The sequence below is a fragment of the Trichosurus vulpecula genome, chromosome 2 (assembly GCF_011100635.1).
Source record: "Trichosurus vulpecula isolate mTriVul1 chromosome 2, mTriVul1.pri, whole genome shotgun sequence".
NCBI classification, from domain to species: domain Eukaryota; kingdom Metazoa; phylum Chordata; class Mammalia; order Diprotodontia; family Phalangeridae; genus Trichosurus; species Trichosurus vulpecula.
This window is the reverse complement of record NC_050574.1, coordinates 274,125,603-274,151,031: the sequence shown is the minus strand read 5'-3', so window position 1 is coordinate 274,151,031 and position 25,429 is coordinate 274,125,603. Positions and strand designations below refer to the sequence as shown.

The following is a 25,429-nucleotide window of genomic DNA, read 5'->3' as shown; positions in this document are numbered from 1 at the left end:
ACCACATCTGTGTTGAAAGATAGTATCTTCTTGGTATGTGTGTATGGAAAAAAATATTTATGTGTTTTTATGTGTGTATATTTTTTTCCCTAACCGCCACCAAGTAATCTCTGAATTCAAAGATCAAGCAGACTCTTTGGAGTAATACTGTTGTCAACTAGCAGAGAAAGCCCAGTTTTCCTACAGTTTGGATATAACGTCATTTTAAGTAGCTGTATTCAGAATGTAAGTACTCCATCAACAGGATCTCCTTGAAGAGGAGAGAATCAAGGAAAAAGACTAGGGTGGAAAGTTTAGATTTGGTCATCAAAGGTAATAGCAAAATGAGAAAGAATAGAAAATTTTAAAAGATAGAAAAGATTTTAAAAGTGAAAGGTAAGACAGCACAAAACCTGATAAAGAAAGACTAAAAGATTTATTGTGCTGAGCTGAAGAGTTAGCACTCATTGACAGTCATTTTTTGAGGCAGATCAAAAAAGAAATGAAGGCACATCACTGCATGTTTGGTGTTACCCGGCGCAACATAATGAAAACATATTTATTTATATGTAGAATTTATTCATGGATACAAACAAATGGAATCAAATGTTTGAGGCAAATGTATAATTTTGTTAGATATAGTTGTTTAGCAGTCTTTAATCTTTAGGAAGATGAGTTGAGATCTATAATTTCATTTATTTTTAAAGTTTAGCATGAGAATTATCTTTGTCACATCAAGATTAGATTTAAGTCAGTCTTGTAAAAGGTAAAGTGTGTGGTTAGAGCCAACTATTAATACAGGTGCATAGTTATTTGTAAGTATCAAATACAGAATGCCAGAATTAACAATGCTGGCTCAAATTGTAAAAGTTTGAATTAGTTATTTTAGGTGGACATGATTAATGTATGTTAGTTCTCTGCCTCATTTCTTACCTAGCCTTAACCACTGAATGGGCATTGTCTCAATCAAACTGAAATCTGGTAAAGACCTTAACTTAAAAAGGCCAAGATCTCCCACTGCATCCTGGGCCATCTCCAGTTGCCCTGATCTCTATTTTGCCACTGGACCCAGATAGCTGTGGAGGAGAAGGTGAGGTGGGTGACTTTGCACAGCCCTCCCTCACTTAAATCCAATTCACTTGTATGTCATGGCATCACCTCCCTAATATCCTGGTGCTCTTCAAAAATGGACAAACAGCAATGTTAGTTCATTTTATTTTTTCCCATTTAAGCCCTGTAAGCAAACATAAAGTCTCATATAAATGGCAAGATATTTGAATACCCAAAAAAGTAAGATACATGTACATTTCAGAAGAAAGTGAAAATTGATCTTTCCTGGATGTTTAATCATTGGAACTAAGAGACTGGGGTGAAAAACTGAACTGGAGAGTCTGGGATAGAGAGGGACATTAAGAAGATCAGCTAGGCCTATAAATATTGCCCAAAAGGTAAAAAGTGTTGAGGCAGGCTCATTGACCACTGCCCTCTAAAACACCCAGTACTAGCCTAGAGTCAAGTGGAATGAAGAAGGGCTATGGGACACATAGTTTTTGTGGATATAGTACTAATGTCGTTGGTTAACAACGGTCCTGAGCAATAGAAGGACAGAAGACTAGAGGAAAATCTGGTTTTGTGAGGTAGTTGATCAGAAAGGAGAGTTTCTGCTGCCACCTGGCTGGAACTGAGGAGTTATCTCTAACTAATTGTTCTTAGGTAACAGCAGTCTGACCAGTTGCCTAATACCTGCTCTTCTAGTTAAAGTTTTGTGAAAGTATTTGATTCCTAAGAGTTTTGCTTGTTAAGCCTTGACTATTTAATGTTATATTGATGTGTTTTATGTCAAAAGACTTTTGTTTTGATACACTGGGATAAGGAATTTTTAAAAAGTAATGTTCAGGGTTTCTTTTAAATATAACAATTTCTGTTTTTGTAATAAATATCTAAATTTATTTTCCCTTTTTCTGAGGTTAATTAAACATCTTTAGAAACTTTTTCAGGTATATTAATCTTTTCCCATGTAAAAGTATAATATTTAATACATTATCTTTTGTAATCTAGTCAAAAGGTAAGATATCTTTAAAAAATGATACTTCATACTATCTACGTACTAACATGAAAAGATACTGTTATTCCAAAAGTGAATCCTGGTTTGTATTCTTCTAGGATTTAAGGAACTGCAGCATTGTTGGTACAATTCCTTCTAACAAATTAAATGTTGCCATCAAATTCTTTGTTGACCTTTAAACAAAATGTTCATTATGGCAATGTGCAAAAACTGCATATAAATCAAGAAATTGTAATCAGGAACATAGTGTTCAGAAGATCACCAAAAAATTGTTCAAAGGCTATAGACAGAGCTTGATTTGTATGATGTATTTTTTGTTTATCATTAGTCAAAAACTTTAGAAAATAAAATCAAATAAATGATTGCTCTTCACCTCTATAAAATATAGAATGACATAGTTGACGTCAGTGATTTCATCCCAGGATATCCTTTAAATTTAAAGTCTGATATGATTACTTTCCTTTACTGTTACTCGTATTGCTTAAAAGAATTGAGTGAATATGTTCCCTTTTTATGCTATATTCTCCAGTTCCACCAGTAAATTCTAAACCATTCATCTTAATCAAACGCAGAAGTTGTTACATGTACACACACACACATGCCCCTTGAAGTCAGGGACTGTTTTATTTATATCCCTAGCACCTAGAACATTGCTTTGCACGTAGTTGGTGCTTAATAAATATTTGTATAATTGAATTTTTTGGCATAAATAATCTGTATTCTGGTTATAGCATGGTTGTGTCAGTTATACAAGGCAACATTTCCATTCATTCTAAAAGAATGTCAGAGCTGAAAAAAAGACCATCAAGCTCATCTAAAGTAACCCTTATTTTATAGATAAAACAACCAAGTTCTGACTTTTGGGTGACTTGTCTTTGGTTACACAGATTTCTCATTGTTCATAGTATTTCTGCTTCCCCATTCTTTCTCTCTTTCTCTCCTCCCTTCCTAATCTACTGCTTTGAGTCTGTCATGGGACAGAAAATCAGATAAGCAAATTTATTGGAATGGCACTAAAATAAGAGTAAAATGGATTTGGTGAGTCAAGTGCATGCACTTGAGGGCGTGGACTTTTCAGACTCCAGATTGGACTACTTCCTTCCTGGATCTTATCCAGGTGCCACATGGTTCCAGATTCAGAAGCAATGACATGTGAGAATAGAACATTTAAATTTCAACCAAGTAGATAACAATCTATTTGCCAAAGATTTTGCTGTCATTTCATTGGATCAGTTTCTCAGTGGTGGCTTTTCTGAAACTGTTAAGATATATTTAAACATGAGGAGTTCTTTGTCATCCAGGTATCAATTGCTAAAGCTTGGTGGTTGAGGCAGCTTCTAGTGCCTTTGAAATACGCCTATAAATATGTGAAATCTTTGGGGGTCCTTTGAGATGAAATATAGACTTTTTAAATTGAGAAACATTTCCCACTCTTTTTCTCTATCTTCATGGTAGAAGTTCTCAAACTTTCATCTCAGATCCTTTTACACTCTTAAAAATTACTGAGTTTTTTCTTTTGTTCACTATGATCTTTTTAAATGAATTGATAAATATTTTTAAATTGTTAATTTTAATTTCTATTGAGATTTATCATATTCAAAACTAAAACTGATGGTTCTACATATTTATTCATTTAAAAATAATGGTATATTTACATAAATAATGTTTTTTGTGAAAACTAACTATTTTCCAAAACAAAATTTGGTGAGAATAATGGCCATTGTTTCATCTATTTTTGCAAATCTCTTTAATGTCTGGCTTAACAAAAAACTGTAGGTTTTCATATCTGCTTCTGCATTCATTATGTTTTTCTGGTTGAAGTATATGAAGAAAATCTGGCCTCACACAAATCTGTTGTTGGAAAGGGAAGGAGGATGTTCATTAGCAAATAACGTCTTAATATTGTTATAAAAAGTATAACCCTTGTAGAGCCTCCCCCTCAAAGGGTCTCAGGGTCTCCCAGCAGTCTGCAGGCCATTCTTTGAGAACTACCATTTTAGAAAAAGCTCCAGAGCTATCCACTACAATCTCTTAAAAGTCTAAAACCTTTCCTAAAGTTTCTCATTATATCTGTTTTCAACAGGTCATTTGAGAAGCTGTGGTGGTTTCAAGTATCTCATCGTGTGGGTCATTTAAGAAACTAAAATATAATGTTTGTCATAACCAGTTTCCTGTTTATTTAGTACTTGCCGTCATGTCCAAGTTGATAGGAAGCCAAATTAAGGCCAACAGCCTACAGAAATGCTGTTAATAAGCAAAAACTCACCATATATAATGTTGTCTGTAATTTGTTCAAATTTATCAATAATGTAGATTGCCAAGTAGATTTTAAACTCCTTGAGGATAAGTTCCATGTCTTTGTATCCCTGGGGCCTTCTGTTTGTTGTCATTGAACAGAGAGAGAAGCAAATGGAAAAAGACAAGAAGGAACTCTGCTTGGCATCGTTTGATGAATTACAGGTTTTCCCCTCAAACTTACTATTTTCTAAGTGTTACACTTTATGTTTATCTTCTCTTTGCAGTTTCATGTCCAAATGTTCTTTCATTTCAGTCATTGTTCATACTTGGAGTCACTGAAGCAAGAATATCTGGTTGAATGCTAATGGTAGTGTTTTACAGTGCCCTGTGGGTGAAAGACCTGCATGTTCAGCAGCAAAGTAAAAGTGGTGCTTAATAATTGCAGGTCTGGGTAATGTGGTTTGGTCTTCATACATTCACTTAGGTGGAGCCCGAGAAGTTGAAGACACTAACAGAAGGTTTAGAAGCCTACAGTCGAGCCCGGAAGAGGAACAGAAAGTAAGCACAGTTTTTTCCACTTTTCAAAAATATTATTTGCTGATCCTTTTCCAAATAGAAAATGAAATGCCACCAAGTTTATCAGTGTTATAATATGCATGCATTCATTAGTTATCTTTGAAGAATGTCAGGTAGTACCATAGGCAAATATCATTAGCCGTTAGATCTGTTATCTTCTCATCCGAACAATTTGTGCTCACAATTATGTGGGTTTTTTTTTTAATTTTCTCCCAATTAGCTAGTGGGAAAAGAAAAGGTTTATATGTAAATGTAAATTGTAGTGTAAATTAGCAAGTCGTTATATGTAGAGAGGTAAGGTTCCCCAAAATAGAATGTGTAGAGTTATAAACAAACTTGGAGGCTAATGAGTCACAATTGTACTAATAAACATTTGTGGTTTTTACATGGTTTAATGTTTTAATAGCTTTTCCTTGGTGGTATTATTATTATTAACAGTGGCACAAATGATTGTAGAAAGATGAATCTAAAATATCTTCTGGACATTTATATCCTGAGTTAATTATTGCAGGGGAGGTAGAATGCTTGAGGCACCATCTATACTTTGGCATAATGGAGTTTCTTGGATTGCGTATCAATTCTGATTTACTATTAATTTTGAGAATAGAGTATCATGAACAAGTGCTGAACACAATAGATAGAGCCCTGGACTGGGAATTGAGAAGACTGAGTTCACATCCCGCTTCGGACATTTACTAGCTCTGTGACGACGGACAAATCGCTCAGACTCTCTTGCCTCAGTTTCATCACCTGTAAAGCAGAGCTAACCACAGTACCTATTTCACAAGGTTGTTAGGAGGATCAAATGAGATGATGTACGTAAATCTCTTTACAAACCTTAAGGTGCCATATAAATGTTACCTGTTGCTATCGTTATCATTAGTATTAATTTAGATGTTGCCTAACCAATTTTGTAAAACAAAGCTGGCATGCCTCATCAGTTGTTATCATAAGTAAACACCTAAAAATAACGTGGTGGATTCACATTCAGCTGTGATAACCGTTCCACACACAGACCAATTTTCCAAAAGCATAAACATTGCAGTCTCACTGTCATGACTTTAAAATGTTCATAGAGTAGGTTCATCAGATTTTCCCAAGTGGATGTCTAGTGTCTGGAAATTTATGTTGCATGTGAATGTCCGTGCTCCATTCCTACTGCCACCAGCCTGGGAAAGTCTGCTCCTTTTTCCAACAGAATCCTTTCAGTACCTTACATCTAAGTCTTATGCCGCTGCTTCCTCCCTGTCCCCTTCAGGAACATTTGGACCACACCAGCGACTTGTCACTCCCTCTGCTCCACGTTGTCCAGGGTGATCTTCCCGAAAGCTCTTTGCCCTCCTCAGGCCTGTTGCAGCTACTTCTACCCTGGTATCACCTCTAATTAGGGCCCCTGCCGTGCCAAAAATTTTCTCTTCTTCCATTTTCTGAGTAAACCGTGGTGTGTTCAAGGTCTCAGACTTCAGTTATGGGTTATCAGACTCCACTGGGGCCCCAGTGGTGATGCCTCTGAGCTTTTCCACAACTTTAGGGAGGTTAGATACTCCCATAGTGATGCACTGGCCTGGTGCAGTGGAAAGATCACAGAATTTACACTCCAGATCCTGGCTCTGCCACTTACCATCTGTATGATTTTAGGAAAATTACTTCACTTATCCGTGCCTCAGTTTCCTCACATGTACATTTAGGATGTTGATCTCTATGGCTGGCCTCTGAGATCTCTTCTGTGATATTATGACCCTTCTGGCTCTAAATTTATGGCCATTTGAACTAGTCGGTATTTGCTGATTATTTTAAAGGAATACCAATAATAGAAAAAAATTACAACTGGTTCTGTAGAGATTGGAAAAACCCCATTGCCTCTAATATGGGCAGACTGTCAGGAAAGTGTCGAAAGGTAGAATTCTTAGCGATAGGAAGACCTGGAGCCAGACCCCCACCTCAGGATTTTCCCCAGCTTGTGAAACTCTAGGATACCTTCTAGACTTTAATTAGTTCCATATAGATGGAGGTTCTCTAATACCTATGAGCTGGTTCAAAGCTTGGAAACTAGTACCCCAGGATGGTGCCATGGTTAGTCAATAAGAATTTATTTATTAAGCACTTTCTATTTTTAGGCACTCTGCTAAGCACAAAAGATTCCAAGAAGTGAAAAAAGCAATCTCTGCCCTCAAGAAGCTTACATTTAATGGAGGAAACAACATGTAAATGACTAGGTGCATACAAGATATATACAGAGCAAATGGAAGGTAGTCTAAGAGGGAAAACCCTTCCTAGCACCTGGGGAGACTGGGAGGAGCCTCTGGCAGAAAGTAGGATTTGAGCTGATTCTTGTAGGAAGCTGGAGAGAAACTAAGAGGCAGAAGAGAAAAAGACAAGCGTTCCAGGCACGGGAGCGATCCAGGACAACATCACAGACATGTAAGGAGGTGTCATAGGAGGAACCACAAGCCAGTGTAGCTGAATTGAGCTCATGAAGAGGAGTAAAACGTAAGAAAGAGTGGGTGGGGGTAAAGGGGATAGGAAGGGGCCAAGTTATGAAGAGCTTTAAAATCCAAACAGAAGACTTCATATCTCATCCTGTAGGTAATTGAGAGACACTGAAGTTCATCGAGTTTAGGGTATCCAGTGATGATGTGGCCAGAGCTATGTTTCAGAAAAATCACTTTTTCAGCTAAGCGGAGGCTGAATTAGAGCAGGAAGAGACTTGAAACAGGGAACCAATTAGAAGATTATTATAATAGTCCAGTGAAAAAGTGGTGAGGCTTTGAACTAGGATTGCAGCTCTGTGAGAGAGAGACTAAAGCAAGGGAAACTCAGAGAGAGCAGGCAGGCAGGTAGGAGGAGAACCAGGAGGAAGCATTATCATAAGAACCTAGATAGGAGAAGGTACCCAGGAAGACAGACTGAAATGCCATAGAGATCAAGAAAGATAAGTATTAAGAAAAGGCCATAAGAAAAGGCCCCCAGGACCTGGAACATTTCACCTCTTCCCCAGGATTCTCCAGTACCATAGGGGGAGTTAGAGTGTCTAGGCTTTCTTTCATTGTCTCCAGTACCCATCAATGCTCTTCCTCCAGTAGTAGGAGGGTCCCTGCACCCCATTTCTGTTTAACTACTTAGTAGATTAGCTTTTACAAAGGAATAGTTGCTAAAAACCCTAACCCTAAATTCCTTTTACAAAGGAATAGTTGCTAAAAAGGAATAATAGGAATACAAATGTACCCTTCCTCCAACATCTGAGTAGGGAAAGGGAATTAGAATTAGGTTCACAACAAAAAAAAAGTCCACTTCTCAGTAAAAGAGAGCAGGGAAAGGTAACCTTTCCTCTTTCACCACCAGTTCAGTTCATTGTAGCCATGCTGTGAATGAACTCAAATCTTTACCCTTTATAGATGCCACAGGAAAAAGAGTGAGTATCCCAGCCTGGCAGCCTGTTCTGAGTTCCACCCACGTGGTAAGAGAGTTAAGAGTATCTTCTCCCTAGAAGCACATTTCTGGCATTTCACAGGGTGGCTGCCTCCATTTGTAGGTGATCTGGGTGTGTTCAAAGCAAAACTAGTTATAAAGAGATCATTGGTAGCTTTAGAGGGGGCAGTTTTAGTTGAATGAGTTTGGTAACCAGATCACAAAGGGTTTAGAATAGAAGTGAGATGAAAGGAAGTAGAGCCATTGAGTATAAATGGCTTTTTTCAATGAGTTTGATCATGAAAAGAAAAAGAGATAGAGACTAGCTAGTGGGGATGATAGGAAACAGTAATAAGTTTTTTTAAGGAATGGGAAGACATGAGGGTCTTCAATAGCTTTTACCCAAGGGGAATGTTTTTGAAATTATGAACTTAGGAGACTGAGGCACACCTCTTATGCTGTGTAGAATATCTCTTTAAAAAGCATAAACAGCTAGCAGATCAACTGGCAGCTCCAATACAATCCTTTGCCATTACATTGAATATTTTAAAAGATTTCAAGTAGGTTATTTTTATGGGCCACACATAGGTTGTAAAATGGACTTCATAAAGGCATGAAAAATAAGTAATTTGGTTAGTTACCTGCTGTATTCTGACTAAAGTGGTATTTCCTATGGAGAGCTGATAAAAATGGCAATCCTGAGAAATTAATATAATAGTTGGATGAAAAAGAGAAAATTGTAAAACATCTATAACACAGTTTTGCCAAGAGATATTATAGAATATTTATCAAACAAATATTTTCATGCAAAAACTCCTTGTGATGTCTTCAGTATTTCGCTGCAGGTTAGGTCATCTAATGTGCTAACTTAAACAGTCCAAAAAAATAGTTGATAATACAGGAATGAAATAAATACTTGCAGGTAATCCTGAGGTTTTTTTTCATACACACACACACATGTGTGTGTGTGTTTCTCTTACTGATATATACATATCTTTTGTGTGTTTCTCTTACTGATTATGTAAATGGTAGTATCTAAAAGGGAGAAATTTTCTCATGAAATTGTAGATATTCAGTAAACATGAGGGTGGGTAAAGAGGTGTGCCAGAGTAGTAAAATATAAAACAAATATATTTGTTTTGTTGATGATCCTGGTATACCTGAAGTTTCCTCAAAATGTCATTTGACCTTATCAAAGCAAAGCATTAGAAATTTTTAAAACTTTATAAATTCAAGTCCATGAGATTATAATGTATCCATTATTAATTAATATATACACATAAATATATTTCCATCTTTTAGTCACAATAAACATTCTTTTTTACACCTAATTCAGTGTTTTAATTAAAAATTAAAATAAGAGTAGCTTTTATTTCCTTTTTTAAATTTTCCACTACTTTAAGATCTGTTACAATCTTTTAGTTTGCAAAATAAATTTACCATCCAGATTTCTCTTAAGAATGTAGATACTTAATGAGTTAAATAGTTAATTTCCCGTTTAGTCAACCGTTGACTCTTTTCTATAACTCACGCATGTTTATACTTAGGAAGTATTTCAGAACCAGAGTCATGGATTTTATAGCTGAAAGGGACTTTTTAGATTATTTAATCTAATCCCTCAGTTTTATAGATTGGAAAATTGAGTCCCTGAGAAGTAAAGTAATTTTCCCAAAGTCTGATAGCTAAGTTGTGGTAGAAATTATGTTAGAAGCCAGGCCTTCTGAGACTTTTTAGTCAAGAAGGAAGCACCATGGTAGAGTGGAAAGACCACTGGATTTGGAATCAGAGGAATTCGGTCCCTAGATGAGCTCAGCTACCAGCTAGCTGTGTAATTTTGAATAAGTCACTTTACCTTTAAGAGGTAATTACACAGCTGGCTCTCAGTTTCCTCATCTGTAAAATGAAAGCAGGAGATGATTTGGATGATCTCTGGCTTTGTCATTATATGCCAGCCAGTTCACTGTTTTTCCCGCTGTGCTGTACTGCTTCTGTTTGTAGCCTAAATCCACTACTGGCAAAAACCAAGTACAAGCAACGAAATAGATCAGGGTTTCATTGCAAAATCAGCAACTGGTAGTTCAGAATATAAAATTTGTTTAGATGTGCCTACTTTCACTGATGAATCCAGTCAGCAGCCCAGGGTTCCTCCTAATCAAATTCCGCTTCTGTTTGTTTAGTTCTGCATGGAATCGTCATTGAGATTCTAAAGTCATTTGGTATGGAGCAGTATGTAATTTCTCTCCCCACTCCTTGCTCCTAATACAATTCACAGATCTATACCTGATTTCTTTATTAGCAGAAATAAGAATGTGTGACAGCATATGTAATGAGAATGAAAGATGACAAGTATCTCTATTAATAATTAGAAACATGATTATATGAAAATGCCTAGTGGTTAATCAAGTAGGTTTTAGAGTGTCCATTAGTAAAAATGTTTATTATTAAATGTCAGCAGGGAACAGAAAATAGCAGAAGACACACTCCAGGGTTTCAGAGCTGAATTTTTACTAATCCTTTATTTCATATGCCCATAATTTTTATTCTGAATTCTCTAATGACTGTACCTTTCCATAGCCTGACCTGTTAGTATAAAAATAGTCTCTGCCACTTTGACAAGAAAGCCTTTCTTTATCTCTGAGTCTCTTGATTTTCCAGAGTATGAGTCCTTTCTCTAAGCCCACATATTCTTCTTCCTTTGTTAGCTATTTAACTTTTTAAAGAATAAAATATTGTTTTTGTTTTCAATTAATTGTCACTCTACCTCCACCCAAGCATTGCAACCAGTGTTATTGCTAGAATCATTGATTACACTGTAATGGAAATGTCCTTGAATTCCAGCATATTCTGAATCTAGTATTTCATGATTTCTTTTTTGTTCTTGCTATTTCTAAAAGTAACATGTAGTTAAATTTCCTTCTTGCACATTCTGACATTGGCTTTAATTGGCTGGCACAACAATCTTTGTTCACAGACAAGTAAAGAAAATATATTAACAAAATAATACAAAGAAATTTCAAGAAGTAGAGAGTGAGGACAGCAGGGGGGAATTAGGAAAACCTTGGGCGTATGAGGGGTTGCCTGAACTGTCTTCTGAAGGCCAGTAAGGTTTTTATAATCCACAAGTGAGACTGGAGAGCATTTCAGACCTGGGAGCCATCTCCTCTGCTGCAGAGGCATGGAATGCCTCTGTGTAGGGTGACGAACTAGCGGGGCAGTTTGATTAACAGTGTGTTAAAATGAGGATTGTGAATGGTAACTGGACAGACAAGTGGTAGCCATATTGTGGAGGACTTCAAATGACGGGCCGAGGAGTTGGTACTTTATCCTAGAAACAATAGGGACCCTGGAAGTTTGGTTTTTGGTTTGGTTTTTTTTTTAATAGGGAGGCGACACGGTCATATTGGTATTTTACAGATATCAATTTTCTAGCTATATAAAAATAGATCAGAGAAGGAAGAGACTAGAAGTCACAAGACTTGTAATGAGGACCAGAACTGGGAGTCAGTGTGAGTAGCGAGAGGAGGTGTGTGTGAGCAGTGTAGTGGAGGTAGAAGCAACAAGGCTTGGCAATGGGTTGGATATGGAGGGAGGAGTAAAAGCTGAGGTCCTGAGCCTGGGTGAGCACTAAGAGCAAACTGAGTATTAAGACAGTACTAGGTGTTGAGTACTAAGATTGTACTAAGTACTAAGATGCTTTCCATGGGAATAGGAAAAGTTGAAGAAGCTAGAGGACATTCAGGGAGAGTTGTCCAGCAGACGATAATGCAGAACTCAAGTTCCGGAGAGAGATGAGACCTGGATATATAGATTAGGGAGCTGTCTGGATAGAGATGATAATGAAACTCTCAGTAGCTAATGTGCTCGCCAGAAGTGTAGAGAAAGAAAAGAAGCAGGCCTGAGAAAGCTTTGAGGAGTGACCACACATAACAGAAGGAGGGAAAAAGAGGATCCAATGAAAAAATAGTCACAGAGGTGGGGCAGGACCAAGAGAGAGCCCAAAAAGGCAAGAGTCCAAGGAGACAAGGTTAGTACCTTTTATTTTCCTGCCATATCACACTGCCAACTCATGGAGTTCACAGTCCACTACAATCTCCAGGTCTTTTTCAGGACAACTACTGTCTTCCTTCGTCTTTTATGTGTGAAAGTAATTACTTCTATCCACACGTAAGACCATACACTTATCCCCATTGAACTTTATCTTACTAGGTATAGCCCAGTGCTATCACCTAACAAGATATTTTGGGACCCCCTAACTCTTCAACGTTGTATTTGCTAGCCCTCCCAGGTTTATGTCACCTGTTGTCATCTATGCCTTTATCCCAATCGTTGATAAAAACGTTAAACAGCATAAACCAAGCACGGACATTGAACCATTAACAACTACTCTCCGAGGCCTTAATCCATCTAACTACGCTGTTATCTAGTCTACATCTCTTCATCTTCTCCACAAGAAAAGTATGAAATAAGTTTTCAAAAGCTTTACTAAAGTCTATGTAAAATATATATCCATAACATTCCCCTCATACACTAGTTTAGTAATACACAGGCCTTTATCCTCTCTGTTTTTTTCTCCTGGGCCATATTTCCCAACATTTTTTATGCTCACCTTTTCATTGAAGTCATCGAAGAGCATATCAAGTTCTACATGGAATTTCTCTGCCTCTTCATCCTCCATAATAGATGTTGGAGCATAAACTGAAATTATTTTCATGGTTTTCTTTTTGCCAGCACCGCAACAAAATAACTGAATAAAAGAAGAGCATTTATTAAGTGCTTGCTATCTACAAAGCTCCATGCCAAGCACTGGAAAATGAGAATAAAAAAAATAGGAAAGGGGCAGCTAGGTGGTGCAATGAGTAGAGCACCAGCCCTTGGAGGACCTGAGTTCAAATCCGGCCTCAGACACTTGACACACTTACTAGCTGTGTGACCTTGGGCAAGTCACTTAACCCCAATTGCCCTGCCTTCCCCCCTCCAAAAAAAAAATAGGAAAAAGACAGTCCTTGCAGTCAGAGAGCTCACATTCTAAAAGAGGGAGACAACATAATGTAGGGGGTTTCATCTACAATCAGGTAGAAAGCCTCAAAGGTCCCTAAGGTGCAGCCACAAAGTTGGTAGTATTGCACCATCTTTGATATCATTTCCATTGATAAAATTATGTCTGTTTCTAATGTTAAGCCATTTGACAGTGCCAAGGATCTTAATGGTGAGCCACGGCTTCCGAGGAAACAGGCTGAACTGCAAGGGCCTTTGACAGCACATCTCCACAAGGGTTGGTCCCCTAGATTACGTTTCTTATTGCCTTTGAGCCTACCATAAACCCAGCATCTTTATTTGCCTCTCCAGATGTGATCCATCCTTCCACTCAGTTGCAGCTTTTTTTCCTTCTGATTTCATTTATAGCAAAAATGTTGAGATTAATACAGTTCAGCTTCTCCAGCAGTGTATTCACTCAGTTTCATTGGACAAGGGTCTTACATTTAGAGAACCAACAACTTTATGTTTAAAAATTCTAAGCATCATCCTTTGCTACCTTTTTTTCCCCTTCTGCTTCATCAGTGTGAAAGTATAAGGAAGCTAAATGAGACTGAGGGCCATTTTTTATTTTTGCTCGCTTCATGTATTGTCACGGCCCAGAAATTAATCATCTGGTGGCCAACCTACTGGTAATAAGGCTTTATGTACTCAGCTAGTCTGGTACTTGGAAAATAAATGGAGTCCATATCAGGAACATATTCAACGTCTTTCCAGCATGATAGAACCTGTGCCAAAGCTCATGTATCACTCCCTAGAAATCCAGTGACATTTCTGCACCACAAGGAGGCACCAGAGGAGGATTGTCAGACAGTAAAAGTCATAGCTGTATGATCTAAAGTTCATGATGTACTTTTCATGCATTATCTCCTTTGATCTTTATGTTACAAAATACCACAGGCATCATTGTCTTCATTTTACAAACAAGAAAGCTTAGGAGGTTGAACTCCTCACCCATGGCTACATCCCCAGGAAGCATCAGAAGTGAGGTGCCAGACTAGCTCCCTTCTCAGGACTTGTCTAATGCTCTTTTCACCCTGCTGCTTGGGGCCAATATTAGCAAAACATCTGTGGAAAAACCAACACATGAACCTTTTCATGCTTCAAATAAAAGATTTTTATTTATACTGCTGTTTTATTGTATAACAAATACACTTAACTTTTGTTTGAGATCTAGATCTAGTTAGCAATCTGTTCCTTTTCTCTTTGTATCTGACAGCATGGTCTCCTTTGATCTTTCATAGAATCATAGAATTGAATTTGGAAGGGAATTTGTAAGCTACCCAGGCCAACCATTTGGGGCAAAGAGCCTGTTGCTCTACACTATTTATTCCTTGGTGCCTGTGCTAAACACATATTTGGCCATCAGTAGCTATAAATAATAGTAATGGTCCATGAGATTATATACCAGAGTATATTTGTACTTTAACCAAGTTCATCAAATTTCCTCCTTAATTCAACATCAGTGGCATTCTTTGTTTTTTTAACAGGGAAAAAGTCAACTACCAAAAATTAAGTGAAACAATCCCTTATAATTTGTCAACCTGTCATATCACTCACTATCTATGCAAATATGTATATTTTTAATAAGAAAAATAAAATGGCCTTTAAAAAATGTTTAAAACTAAGGAGAATGAGGTTTGATGTATAGGAAACAAAGTTGGGGGGTGGGGAGCAGGGGAGAGCAGTCAGCTCTTTCCTCCTCTGTGGGGCATTCTTACATATACCTAGCTGGCTCTCTCCTTCAGATATTCTTAGAGCCCTTTGGGACTCTTCTTTGCCTCCATTTCCTGCCTTATATCTTGTATTATATTTGTCTTTGTCTCCCCCTCTCCCCAATAGAACATAAACTCATTGAGGGAAGAGACTAATTTTTGTCTGTACTTCTAGTACCTAGCACAGTGCCTTTCACAAAGTTGGCATTTAATAAATGTTTGTTGAATCTTTTAATTGAATGGACATTTTGGGTGTAATGGAAAGGGCACAGAAATTTGGAGTTTAAGAGCTAAGTACAATTCTCTATCCTTAACGTTACTAATTACTTACTGTGTGATCTTGGGCAAGTCACATAACGTCTTCACACTTCATCTGGGAGGGAGGTGGGGATAGAGGGTTGGTCTAGATGATCTCTAATGTCCGTTCTAGCTCCACATCCATGAACTTAATTATGAAGGCATTCAACAGTCTCTCACAATACCTTTCTAAACAAAATGACATCAATGTGAGTTAGAGAGAAGCCCAGCTTCTTGAATGATCATTCCCAAAGTACCAAACATTGTCCTCTAGAGAGGCTTTTAGCGGTGGGCTTCAGAACACTGTCTTCTGTATTCTGTTCGTTACTTTTATGGGTAACAGAGATGTAAATATATCCAGCGTACTTATAACATCTTCAGGTGGCGCAGAGAGGGGAATAATAAACAATGTGTTGGATGAAGGAAACAAGATCCTAAAAAAGTGAAATTTAATAATAATAAATACAAAATCGTGTACTATGTTAAATATAGGATTAGAAGATATGACTTAGATCATATGAAAAGAACTTATGGGTTTTGATGGACAATAAAATCAGTAGTCTACTATATGTTAAACTTCCTGAGTGCAGGGACCATATTGTATTTATTTTTTACCTTCCCTCAGTGCTTAGCACTGTGTATTACATGTGTTATATGCTTAATAAATGCTTATTGAATAAATGAATAATTCAGTTAATGAATGAGCAATGTGAGGTAATATGATCTTAGGATGCTTTGATTTGGAATGTTGTGTTCAGTTACGTGTCACCTTTTAAAAGGGGCATTGGCAAACAGGAATGGGTCCGAAGAAGTGTGACTAGATATTTGAAGTGACTGGAAAACTTGTTGTATGGAGAACTGTTGGGAGAACTAGAGACATTTGGCCTAGAGAAGACTGGAGCACAAAGAACATAATAGTTGTCGTGGATTAGTTAAAATGCTCGCTGGTAGAAGATGGATTTAAATTATTCTGCGTAGCTTCAAAGGGCAGAATTGGGCCTATAGTTACACGTTACAGAGAAGAAGATTTCAATTCAGTAGAAAGAAGAATTTTACATTTAAAATGTCTAGCAATAGAATAAGCTGTTTATGAAGTGGTAGTCTGCCCATCACTAGAAGTATTCAAGCGCAAACCTAATCACTCCCATCAGAGTGTGAGCTTCTTGAGAGCAGGGACTGTCGGTTTCTCTATTTGTGTCTCCGGTGCTTAGAGCAAGGCTTTATACAGGAAGCACTTAAAAGTGCTTTTTCATTTGTGACACCAAGGCTGCAAAGCTAAGTGATTAGAATGGTGCCGGTGCCCTAGACAATACAAGAAAGGGTGGGTTTGGGGGGAAAGAAAATTAATTCTGTTTTGGACGTGCTGAGTTTGAGATGCCTATGGGACATCTAGTTCAAAAATAAAAAGAAGGAAGGAAAAAAGAATCTGTATGAATTTGCTGACATTCTAATTTTTATTTTTAAAAGAATTAAGTCACTATAGCCAAGGAAAATGTAAGGACAATATTAAATGAGTTCCGGAATCCAAGGGTAGTAAAGTGAAACTGTTCATGTGAATTGGGGATTTCATTCTGAGTTCCAAAGCCCAGGCCACACAGTGTTGCTGCAAGGGAGAGGGAGCTCCCTAGTGGCCAGTACCTGCAATTCAGCTTCTCTGCCCTTTATTAAGTTGAATGAAATAATCATTCAGCTGAGCAGTATGGACCAAGGGTCAGCCTCTACAGCGAGGGCTAAGGGCAGACTGAGGAGCGTCTGCCTGGAGTATTATGATCATCTCTGCAAGAAGAATTTAGCTCTATCTTTCTTCAAAAAGCATCATAATTTAAGGGAGAAAAATTCAAGAGGGGAAACTAGACAGGATCATTCCACATTCTGCCTCGTGTGACTGCCTGTGTTTTACATAGTGTAATGCTGAGTATTTCCTGGTCAGAGGTAAGAGGCACAAATACAGTATGGTGAAACCTAATATCCCAACTCTTAATACCCACCCTTTGCCTTGTCCCTGGTAGAATTGTTTGTGATTTTGATGTCATAAAGCCTGAAAATCAGAGAGAAATGTGTTAAATCTATATGGTATTTTTTTTTCCTTTAATTTTAGAAGTGGGAAGCTAAACAACCATTTAGAAGCTGCTATTCATGAGGCCATGAGTGAACTGGACAAAATATCTGGGAATGTAAGTGACTTTGTTTTTACATTCTTCTGGGCTGCTTTGAAAGGAAGGATGTTGTTTTCGGTTCCTCTGTGATGATGCTATCAGGTGATCAGATATAATTTCCTAAATAAATTAGAGGGTAAAAAAATAACTAGAATCAGGAAACATTAAAAATAATTTGAAAAACTGTATAAATGTTAACTGTACATTTATTTCCAGAAAGCAATTTGTTTTCTGTCACATGTGGTACATCTATATTTCCTTTTAGAGCCTAAATAACAAAACATTGAAACTCAGCTAGTAATACCTTGCTTTAATTTGCCCCATGACAAACATGGGATACTTGTTATTGTTTACATTGAATATAATTAAATATTAAGTTTATAAGTATCCATAGAACTGATAATATCTAATTAAAAAGTCAGTCATAGTATCTAAGGTTTAAAACTGAGAGGAACCTCAGAGGTTGTCTAGTCTGCTCCCCTCAATTTTGCAATGATACTAAGACCCCGAGGAGTTAGACTTGCCCAAGGCTACACAGAGAGCAAGTAGAAGAGCCAGGATTTCTAGATGTTTGGTTAAGAATCATGAGGTCTGTACATTCCTTTCTACTGCAATATTTAAAAAAAAAAAGAACACAAATTTAGTAATCTTCAGTAGTAAATAAGTAATGACCTTTTTTGACAGTCTTATTTTACATATGTGTATATATACATATATATGCAAGGCATATATAGACAGAAAATAACATTAGACAGCAAAAAGAATGCTGGATTTACATGAGTTCCAATCCTGGCTCCTCTACCTATTATCTATGTGATCCTAAATAAGTCACTTAACCTCTATGGGCCTCAACTTCCTTATTTATAATATTAGGCTTTTGCATTAGATGATCTCTGTGAACTAAGTCCTATAATTTATCTTTTCCCTTTGTAATGTGAAGACTAGCACAGTCCTTGGTATATAAGAAGCACTTAATAAATGCTTTTTCATTCATTCATATGATCCTAAGTATCAGAGAAATCAAATCCATTCTTACATGGTTCAGATCTTCTCTAACGTAGAAATTATATAAATTAATAGAAATCTTAAATATTAATTTGAAGAACCTTTAATTATATTGATTATCCAGGACTGTTAAACATTGAAAGGTGGCTTTTTTCCTTATTTACTTAGAAGTTTGTTCATTCCTATTTTGTGTTCTAACAAATCTGCTTAAATCCTAATATCCTAGGAGTTATTAATATTTTTATGATAGCTATATCCCTTAAGTATTACTTATATTTGTTATATTAGAACTATGTACCAGCAAACGCTATCAACGGTTTTGTTCCCATCTTTTAAAATAAAATTTTCAGTTAGCCTTGTTCCCATGAAGGGAAGGGGAAGGAACAGTAATTTATTAAGTGCTATGTGGCAGGCATTGTGCGAAGCACTTTACAAATATCTTCTCACTTGATCCTTAACAGTGATCCTGGGGGTGTAGGTGCTATCATTATCCCTATTTTACAGTCGAGGAAACAGAATCAAACAGCGGTTAAATGACTTGCCCAATCACACAGCTAAAAAGCTTTTGACGACATACTTGAACTGAGGCCTTCCAGCCTCCAGGCCCAGCATGCTATCCACTGTGCCACCAAGCTGCCCACGTGAAATCAGTGGCTTAAAAAAGGCCGGGGGGTGGGGGGCAGGTAAGAAGCAAGGCTATGCCAAGATCTCCTAGGATCCTAGATTTAAAACTGGAAGAGATGTCAGAGGCCATCAGGTCCAGTCCCTTCATTTTGTACATTAGGAATTTGAGGTTCAAGGAGAACAGTTACACAGCTGGTAAATGACAGAACTGGTATTTGAACTATGACTCCAAATCTATGGCTTTTTCCTCCTTACCGTGATGCCCCGACTGTAGTAGAATGCAGACGATTTACCAAGAATACAGTTAGGGCAAAATGTTTTCATTCTTTTCCTCGGACAAAAGGTTATTGGTCAACAGTACAAATACCTTTGTCTTTATGACATTTTCAATCCAGGTCAATGAGCATTTATTAATCATTTATATTGCAAGGCACTGAGGTAGGTGATAGATGCTAGAGATACAGACAGAAGTTAAATAGTGCCTGGGCAGTTTCCACTGTCACTCAGGTCCATGGTTGTAAAGCTGGCTTACAGGGTATAGGCAGGCCCGGTGCATTTAGAGTGGCTCCAGTTGAACAGGAAGTCAGCAGATAGCAAAATCCAGATAGAATCCAGCTCCCTTTATTTATAGTCCCTTTTTTCTCCACCAAAATCATTCTACCCCCGGATTTCTAGAATTGTCGACTGTAATGCCAGAACAATATTAAGAAAGGTCTCCTTCAGGTCCCTGCTGTGACAGAGAAGCAGATAAGGCTTGTCCATTTCCTTCTCCAAGTTCCTCCTCAGCTTCACCCAAAGTCTGCCCACTTGTAACTTGCTCTCATTTCTTTTTTGGGGGGGGGGCAGGGCAATTGGGGTTAAGTGACTTGCCCAAGGTCATACAGCTAGTACATGTGTCAAGTGTCTGAGGCTGGATTTGAACTCAGGTCCTCCTGACTCCAGGGCCGTGTATCAGGAGGGCCGAGTTTATAATCTCAAAGAGGATCATAAACATGTCTGAAAGGTTCGGAACCGCCGGATATAAGAAACTCTCAAAGTAGAAGGCAGAAGAATCAAAACATTTATTTAGGCTCCACAGTAACCAACCCATGAACCAGAAGCCCCATTTTGATATGTTGATCAAAATCTTCCAGGCCCAATAAGTACGCCTTGCAAGAGTAACCAGGAGGCTACAGAGAAGCATGATTGCGTAAAGCAAAATCATGCTTCCCCCTCGATGGTAATAAGATTACCCACTGGCCTGAAGTCTTTGTTCAGCTTCCTCCCGTAGATCAGCTCTGCTACTGGCAGCTCCTGCCTCAGCTGTGTCTGTGTCTGTAACTGAAGCTGCAACTGAAACTGACGATGTAACGGTCGCTGTAACTGACGTAACTGTCGTAACTGTCGCTGGCTCCAACCGAAAAAGGAAAGAGAGGATCTTCAAGCTGTCCTCTCCCCTTTTATAGAGTTTGTGACATCATCAAGCACCGCCCGAATGACCAGGGCTGATTGGTTCTTGAGTTGGCCCCTCCCCCTAGGGTAGAGGTTAACACCTCCCCTCAGCCAGCCCCATGACTCATCACACAGGAAGTTGTCTGCTTCCCGGCATGCTCCCCGGGCCTCCTGCCCCGGAAGAGCAAGCCACAGTGTCCAGAGGCTCAATGAGGTAAGCTGAGTCATTCAAAGAAAACAAAGCCCATTCTGGCTACAGGCCAGTACTCTACTCACTGCACCACCTAGCTGCCCCCAACTTCCTCTCATTCCTAGTACTAGTTTTGTCCTTGGAATACCACATGAGAGACAAAGTGGGACAATGAAAAGGGCAGTGGAGTTAGTCAAAAGACCTGGATTGGAAATCTGGCCTTGCAGCTCCTAGCATCATTACCTTGGGCAAATCACTTTACCCCTTCTCAGCCTCTTTTTTTTTTCATCTTTAAAATGAATGAATTGACTAAATGATCTCACAGTTCCTTTCCAGTTCTAAAATCCTATTAATTTAAGCCTCATACCCCTTCCATATGATAACCCTTCAGATACTTTGTAATAGTGTTTATGCTGCTACCTGAGTCTTGTCCCCAAGTGAAATTTCCCCAGTTCCTTCAAAGAGGCTAAACATCCTCAATTTTATACACCTTATAACACATGTAAATTGTTTTTAACCTTATCACAGTCCAGAGGTCAGTGGCCTCTGGCCCTCAGGCCCACCACTAACCCACACTGCTGCTTCACAAGGGCCCTTAGTACAGCCTCCCCAGGACCTCAGACAGAAGCAACCTACTGCAAAAGGCTCTGCCCCCTCCACATGCACCCAAGTCACCACTTTGGCAGTAGCTCATGCCCTCCCTGCCCATGCTCAGTCTGGCATGAAGTGTAACAACATTTTCAGTGCCAATCATAGTATTTAAAGATGAGTAGGCCATTGACTGCTCCTCCATACTACACAATCCCAGATCCACCAACAGATGGTAGTGGCATTCTGCTTTACATCCTCATCATTCTCATTAATGAACAGCCTTTTCCTGGGTTGCTGTGTGTTTATTCCTTAATAATCCTTGTCCTTTCTCAGCAGATACAGTATGTAATATGAAGCAATGAAAAATAAAACATTTTCACATACTAAATTTATACATTCTCAACATTGAAACAAAATCATTAGTCTGCTGATCCTTAGAGGTGAAAATACACAGCTGCAACTATGTTTCCTAAATTCATTTGGAGATTAATGGCATATTATGTTTACTCTATTAATTGTCTATTCAACCCTTAGTTTTCTACTGTTCTGGGATTCATTATGGGGTACATTGACTGTGGGCACAACTGTTGCTTTAAGGAAGTCATAGGCTCATAGAAGGTCAGAATTGAAAAGGTTCTTAGAAGTCACCTTATCCAGCCCCTTCAGTTTACAGTTGAGGAAAATGAGACCCACAGAGGTTAGTTGACTTGCCCAAGGTCACTTATTTGGGTGGTGGCAAAACTGGAATTAGACCATAGGTCAACCGAGTTCTCATCAGATGTTGAAGAAAGGAGATTATCTGCTGACAGGGCAGAGTATGCAGATGAGTGACTAAAAACCCTAACTTGGTCGTGTTATCATCAGGTCTTTTTCAGAAATCATGAGGTATTTGTGATATGCACCTCTTAAGTTTTTCTTGTTTCCTCATTTTCAGGTTCACCAAATCCCACAGGGAGATAGACAAGTGAAGCCTCCAAAACCCAAGAGGAGGAAGATTTCCAGATAACATTGAATGTCTCTGTTGATGGTCCAGTATTTATCAAAAGGAACGTGCACATATATCTGTCAATAGGTATTGGTATAGCTATGACTATATCAGTGTCTAGGGCAAGGCAGATAGCTGTCACCACTACCGGGTGCTAAATGAAACAGTGGTACCACTTTTTCTGATCAGGAAGGATACTGAGTGCTGGAGAAGCTAATCAAAATCCTTGAAAGATGACAATAACAAGGCATCAAGTGATTACCGAAAACCTTTTTTCTATAATACTAAAATTGTGATTATAAGAAATAGTCCAAATGTTTCTGAGAAATTTTCATTGTGTATATAGATAATACAGAATTTCATGGTGATATCTGAATTGTAAATACTGTACAATATTGTCATGTACAAGCGTACCTGATGCACACTTTATCTTTTATTGTACAAAAAAAAATAGTGTACAAAATTCTTTGGTTTCTATTGAGTACACATACCAGAGACTACCAGTGTAAAGTGATAAATAAAAATACAGCCTAAATGCTTTTATATGATAATGTAAAAGATGCTGTTTTTGTATTTAACAGCAGAGAAAAGGCATGATTATGTAATACCTTAATTATGACATACACTTCACACCACTGAGTGTTCATTTATATTGTCTGTTTGGAATGAACCTTGCCTGGAAGTACTGTACTCCATTTCGGGTCTCTGTAGGAGAGTGCAACCTTGCAGATTCCTAAGGGGATGTGGGCTCACAGGTCTAAATTAAGAATTCAAAAACTGCAACCATTTGTTGCATATTTTTTTTACCTAAGTTTTAAAGTAGAATAGGTTTTATAAAAAAAATCTTAGATGGACTATTTTATTCAGCCATTTCTGTAGTTAAAATTTCATAGCCACCTATTGAACTGCATCACTTATATGATACACCACCATTGACTCTCAAAAACTACGTTTATTAACATACATTATCTGACCTGATAAAACATCCTGTTTACATACATGGAGGCAAGGGCTCCATTTTGAAATCATTATCAGCTAAAGACAAAATACATTTTGATTTTTATAGTAACAAAAACATACATATGTCATCAAAATGGTTTTCATATCCATCCTAAAGTATTACTAAACCAGTCATTGAGGTGGCTTACAAAATTATTAGCAATGGTAATTTTTTATCAGTATTATGTAACATATCAGATTTATTTTATTTAAAGAATTATTTATACCATTAACAGATTCTTATATATATTAATGTGGCTGAAATGTGCAGGTTAAATCTATTAACCAAATTATTTATATTATATTAAGTAAAAAATGTGAAACAAATGTAGAGAGGAAATAATACACTACAAATATACAAACCTAAAACTGTGAGCCATTGTAAAGTACAAGAAAATTAATAAGAAATGTAGCACAACATAATTTTCCGTCTTCACATTTTTTGTGGTGGTGATACAACCCCATCTCCCAGGCAGCAGAGCATAGGTTTCACTCCTCCAGCCTGGCCCAGGTTGAAGGCCTATTGAATCGGGGTCCTAAGGATCTACTCTCCCTTCATTCTTGGAACCACCATGTTTTCCCCACCAAAACTCTTGATCCCTGTAAGAGCCATGATTAACATGATGCTCTTGCTTTGGCTAGGAGAGCAAGCGAGTGAGTAGCACATTCAGATGGTTATGCCCATGCGGCTATGAGCATGGAGACGCTTGATCACTGAGCATCTGTGAATCCTCCCTGCTCATCTTCCCACATCGATCTCAGAGCCCAAACTCTTTATTTCTGTAATGCGACAGAGTTCCACTGACCCAAGAAATAAGAGGTCCAAGGTCACTTCTGAACATGGACTCCTTGGACCACAGCACACAGCACTACCACTGGGCTGACTTTCGGTGTCTCACATAGATAGCTCTTCATTTTTTTTCCCAAATCCCTTCACCTTCCCTCTCCCTTTCCCACTTCCCCAAACCTGATGGAATGCAATTAGCTACACTAAGCTACAGTGGCCTGGAGGCAGGAACCCTTCCTTCTGTGGGGTAGGTTCATTTTGTCTTTTATGTAATGGCAGGGAGCCTTGCCATGGTCCTTCATGCAAACTCATGTGAAGTGATTCTTTGTGTAGTTTAGTTAACACTTTTTGTTACAAGTTGATGTGTGTGTTATGTTTAAAGTTAATGTTGTCCATTTTCCGTACCAGCCTGCTTTTCTGCTGTTTTGTCTTTCACGGATGTTTTTATTCACAGATTCACATATGTGTGCAGATGTGTGTGGATGTGTGGGAGTATGTGTGCCCGTGTGAGTGTTTATATTCAGGTTTTTTGTTTTTCTGTTTTTAAAGCTTTGTTTTTCTGTCCTAAAACTGAGTTTGTATTTGACCAACCCTTCTTTTTTTTTTTTTGACATTTTAAACTAATTAGGTTTGTACTTTCTCACCAATGTATACTTTACATTAGTAGACTATGTAAAGTATTTTTGTGCACTTGATTTCATTGGTTAATAATGGCATTGATGTGGGTGCTAGGAATAGTTTGTTTCAGTCCATACAGGTTTTTTTTTCCTCTTTTAGAGTTTTTATGGTTTCATGTAAGCAGTTAATGTAAATATTGTGAGCATTACAGGTCATGCAGTGCTGTAACATTTTTTAAAATGTTGCACCTACTTTACAATTAAAAAAACTGGTCACTCATACTTGAATTTTGCCCATAGAGCCATTTCTTTCTCTCTGCACTGAAGCATACTATTCATTTTTGATGGAGGCAAGCCCTCCTTACTTAGAATATTTTTTGCCTAATAGCAGCTCCTTTTTTAAAAAACTAAAAATGGAACTGATACAAAATAAAAACCTTTTTGTCCCTTTAAAGAAAGTAGCATATCCTGCTGGAAAAAAAAATGTGCCCATGATATGGGGGTTACATCCCTAAAAAGCTCAAGTATAAGAGCTAAGCAAACACTAATTAATTGTTAGGTTTTTCTGAACAAGTAAGAATCAAACAGCTTTTTGCCTTCCAACCCTGGACTCTCTGGCTGCTACTGTTAAAGGTAATTCAGGATTTTCATATGTTTAAATGGATTTTTTTTTCTTATTCCCACTTTCCAGTCCCATTATGACTGAAAATGCTAAATTAAGACAAGCACCTG

At 37.9% G+C, this 25,429-nt stretch overlaps 1 protein-coding gene across 1 annotated transcript in view; it reads left to right on the top strand.

Moving 5' to 3' along the window:
* Positions 1-24,979, top strand: part of MBD5 (methyl-CpG binding domain protein 5) — a 138,031-nt gene extending 113,052 nt beyond the window's left edge. The window contains exons 9-11 of the mRNA XM_036745435.1: positions 4,767-4,840; positions 17,411-17,486; positions 22,244-24,979. Coding sequence (XP_036601330.1) covers positions 4,767-4,840; positions 17,411-17,486; positions 22,244-22,315 — 222 coding nt within the window. The 3' untranslated portion in view covers positions 22,316-24,979. The remainder of the gene's footprint in view (positions 1-4,766; positions 4,841-17,410; positions 17,487-22,243) is intronic.
* The last annotated feature ends 450 nt before the right edge of the window (positions 24,980-25,429 follow it).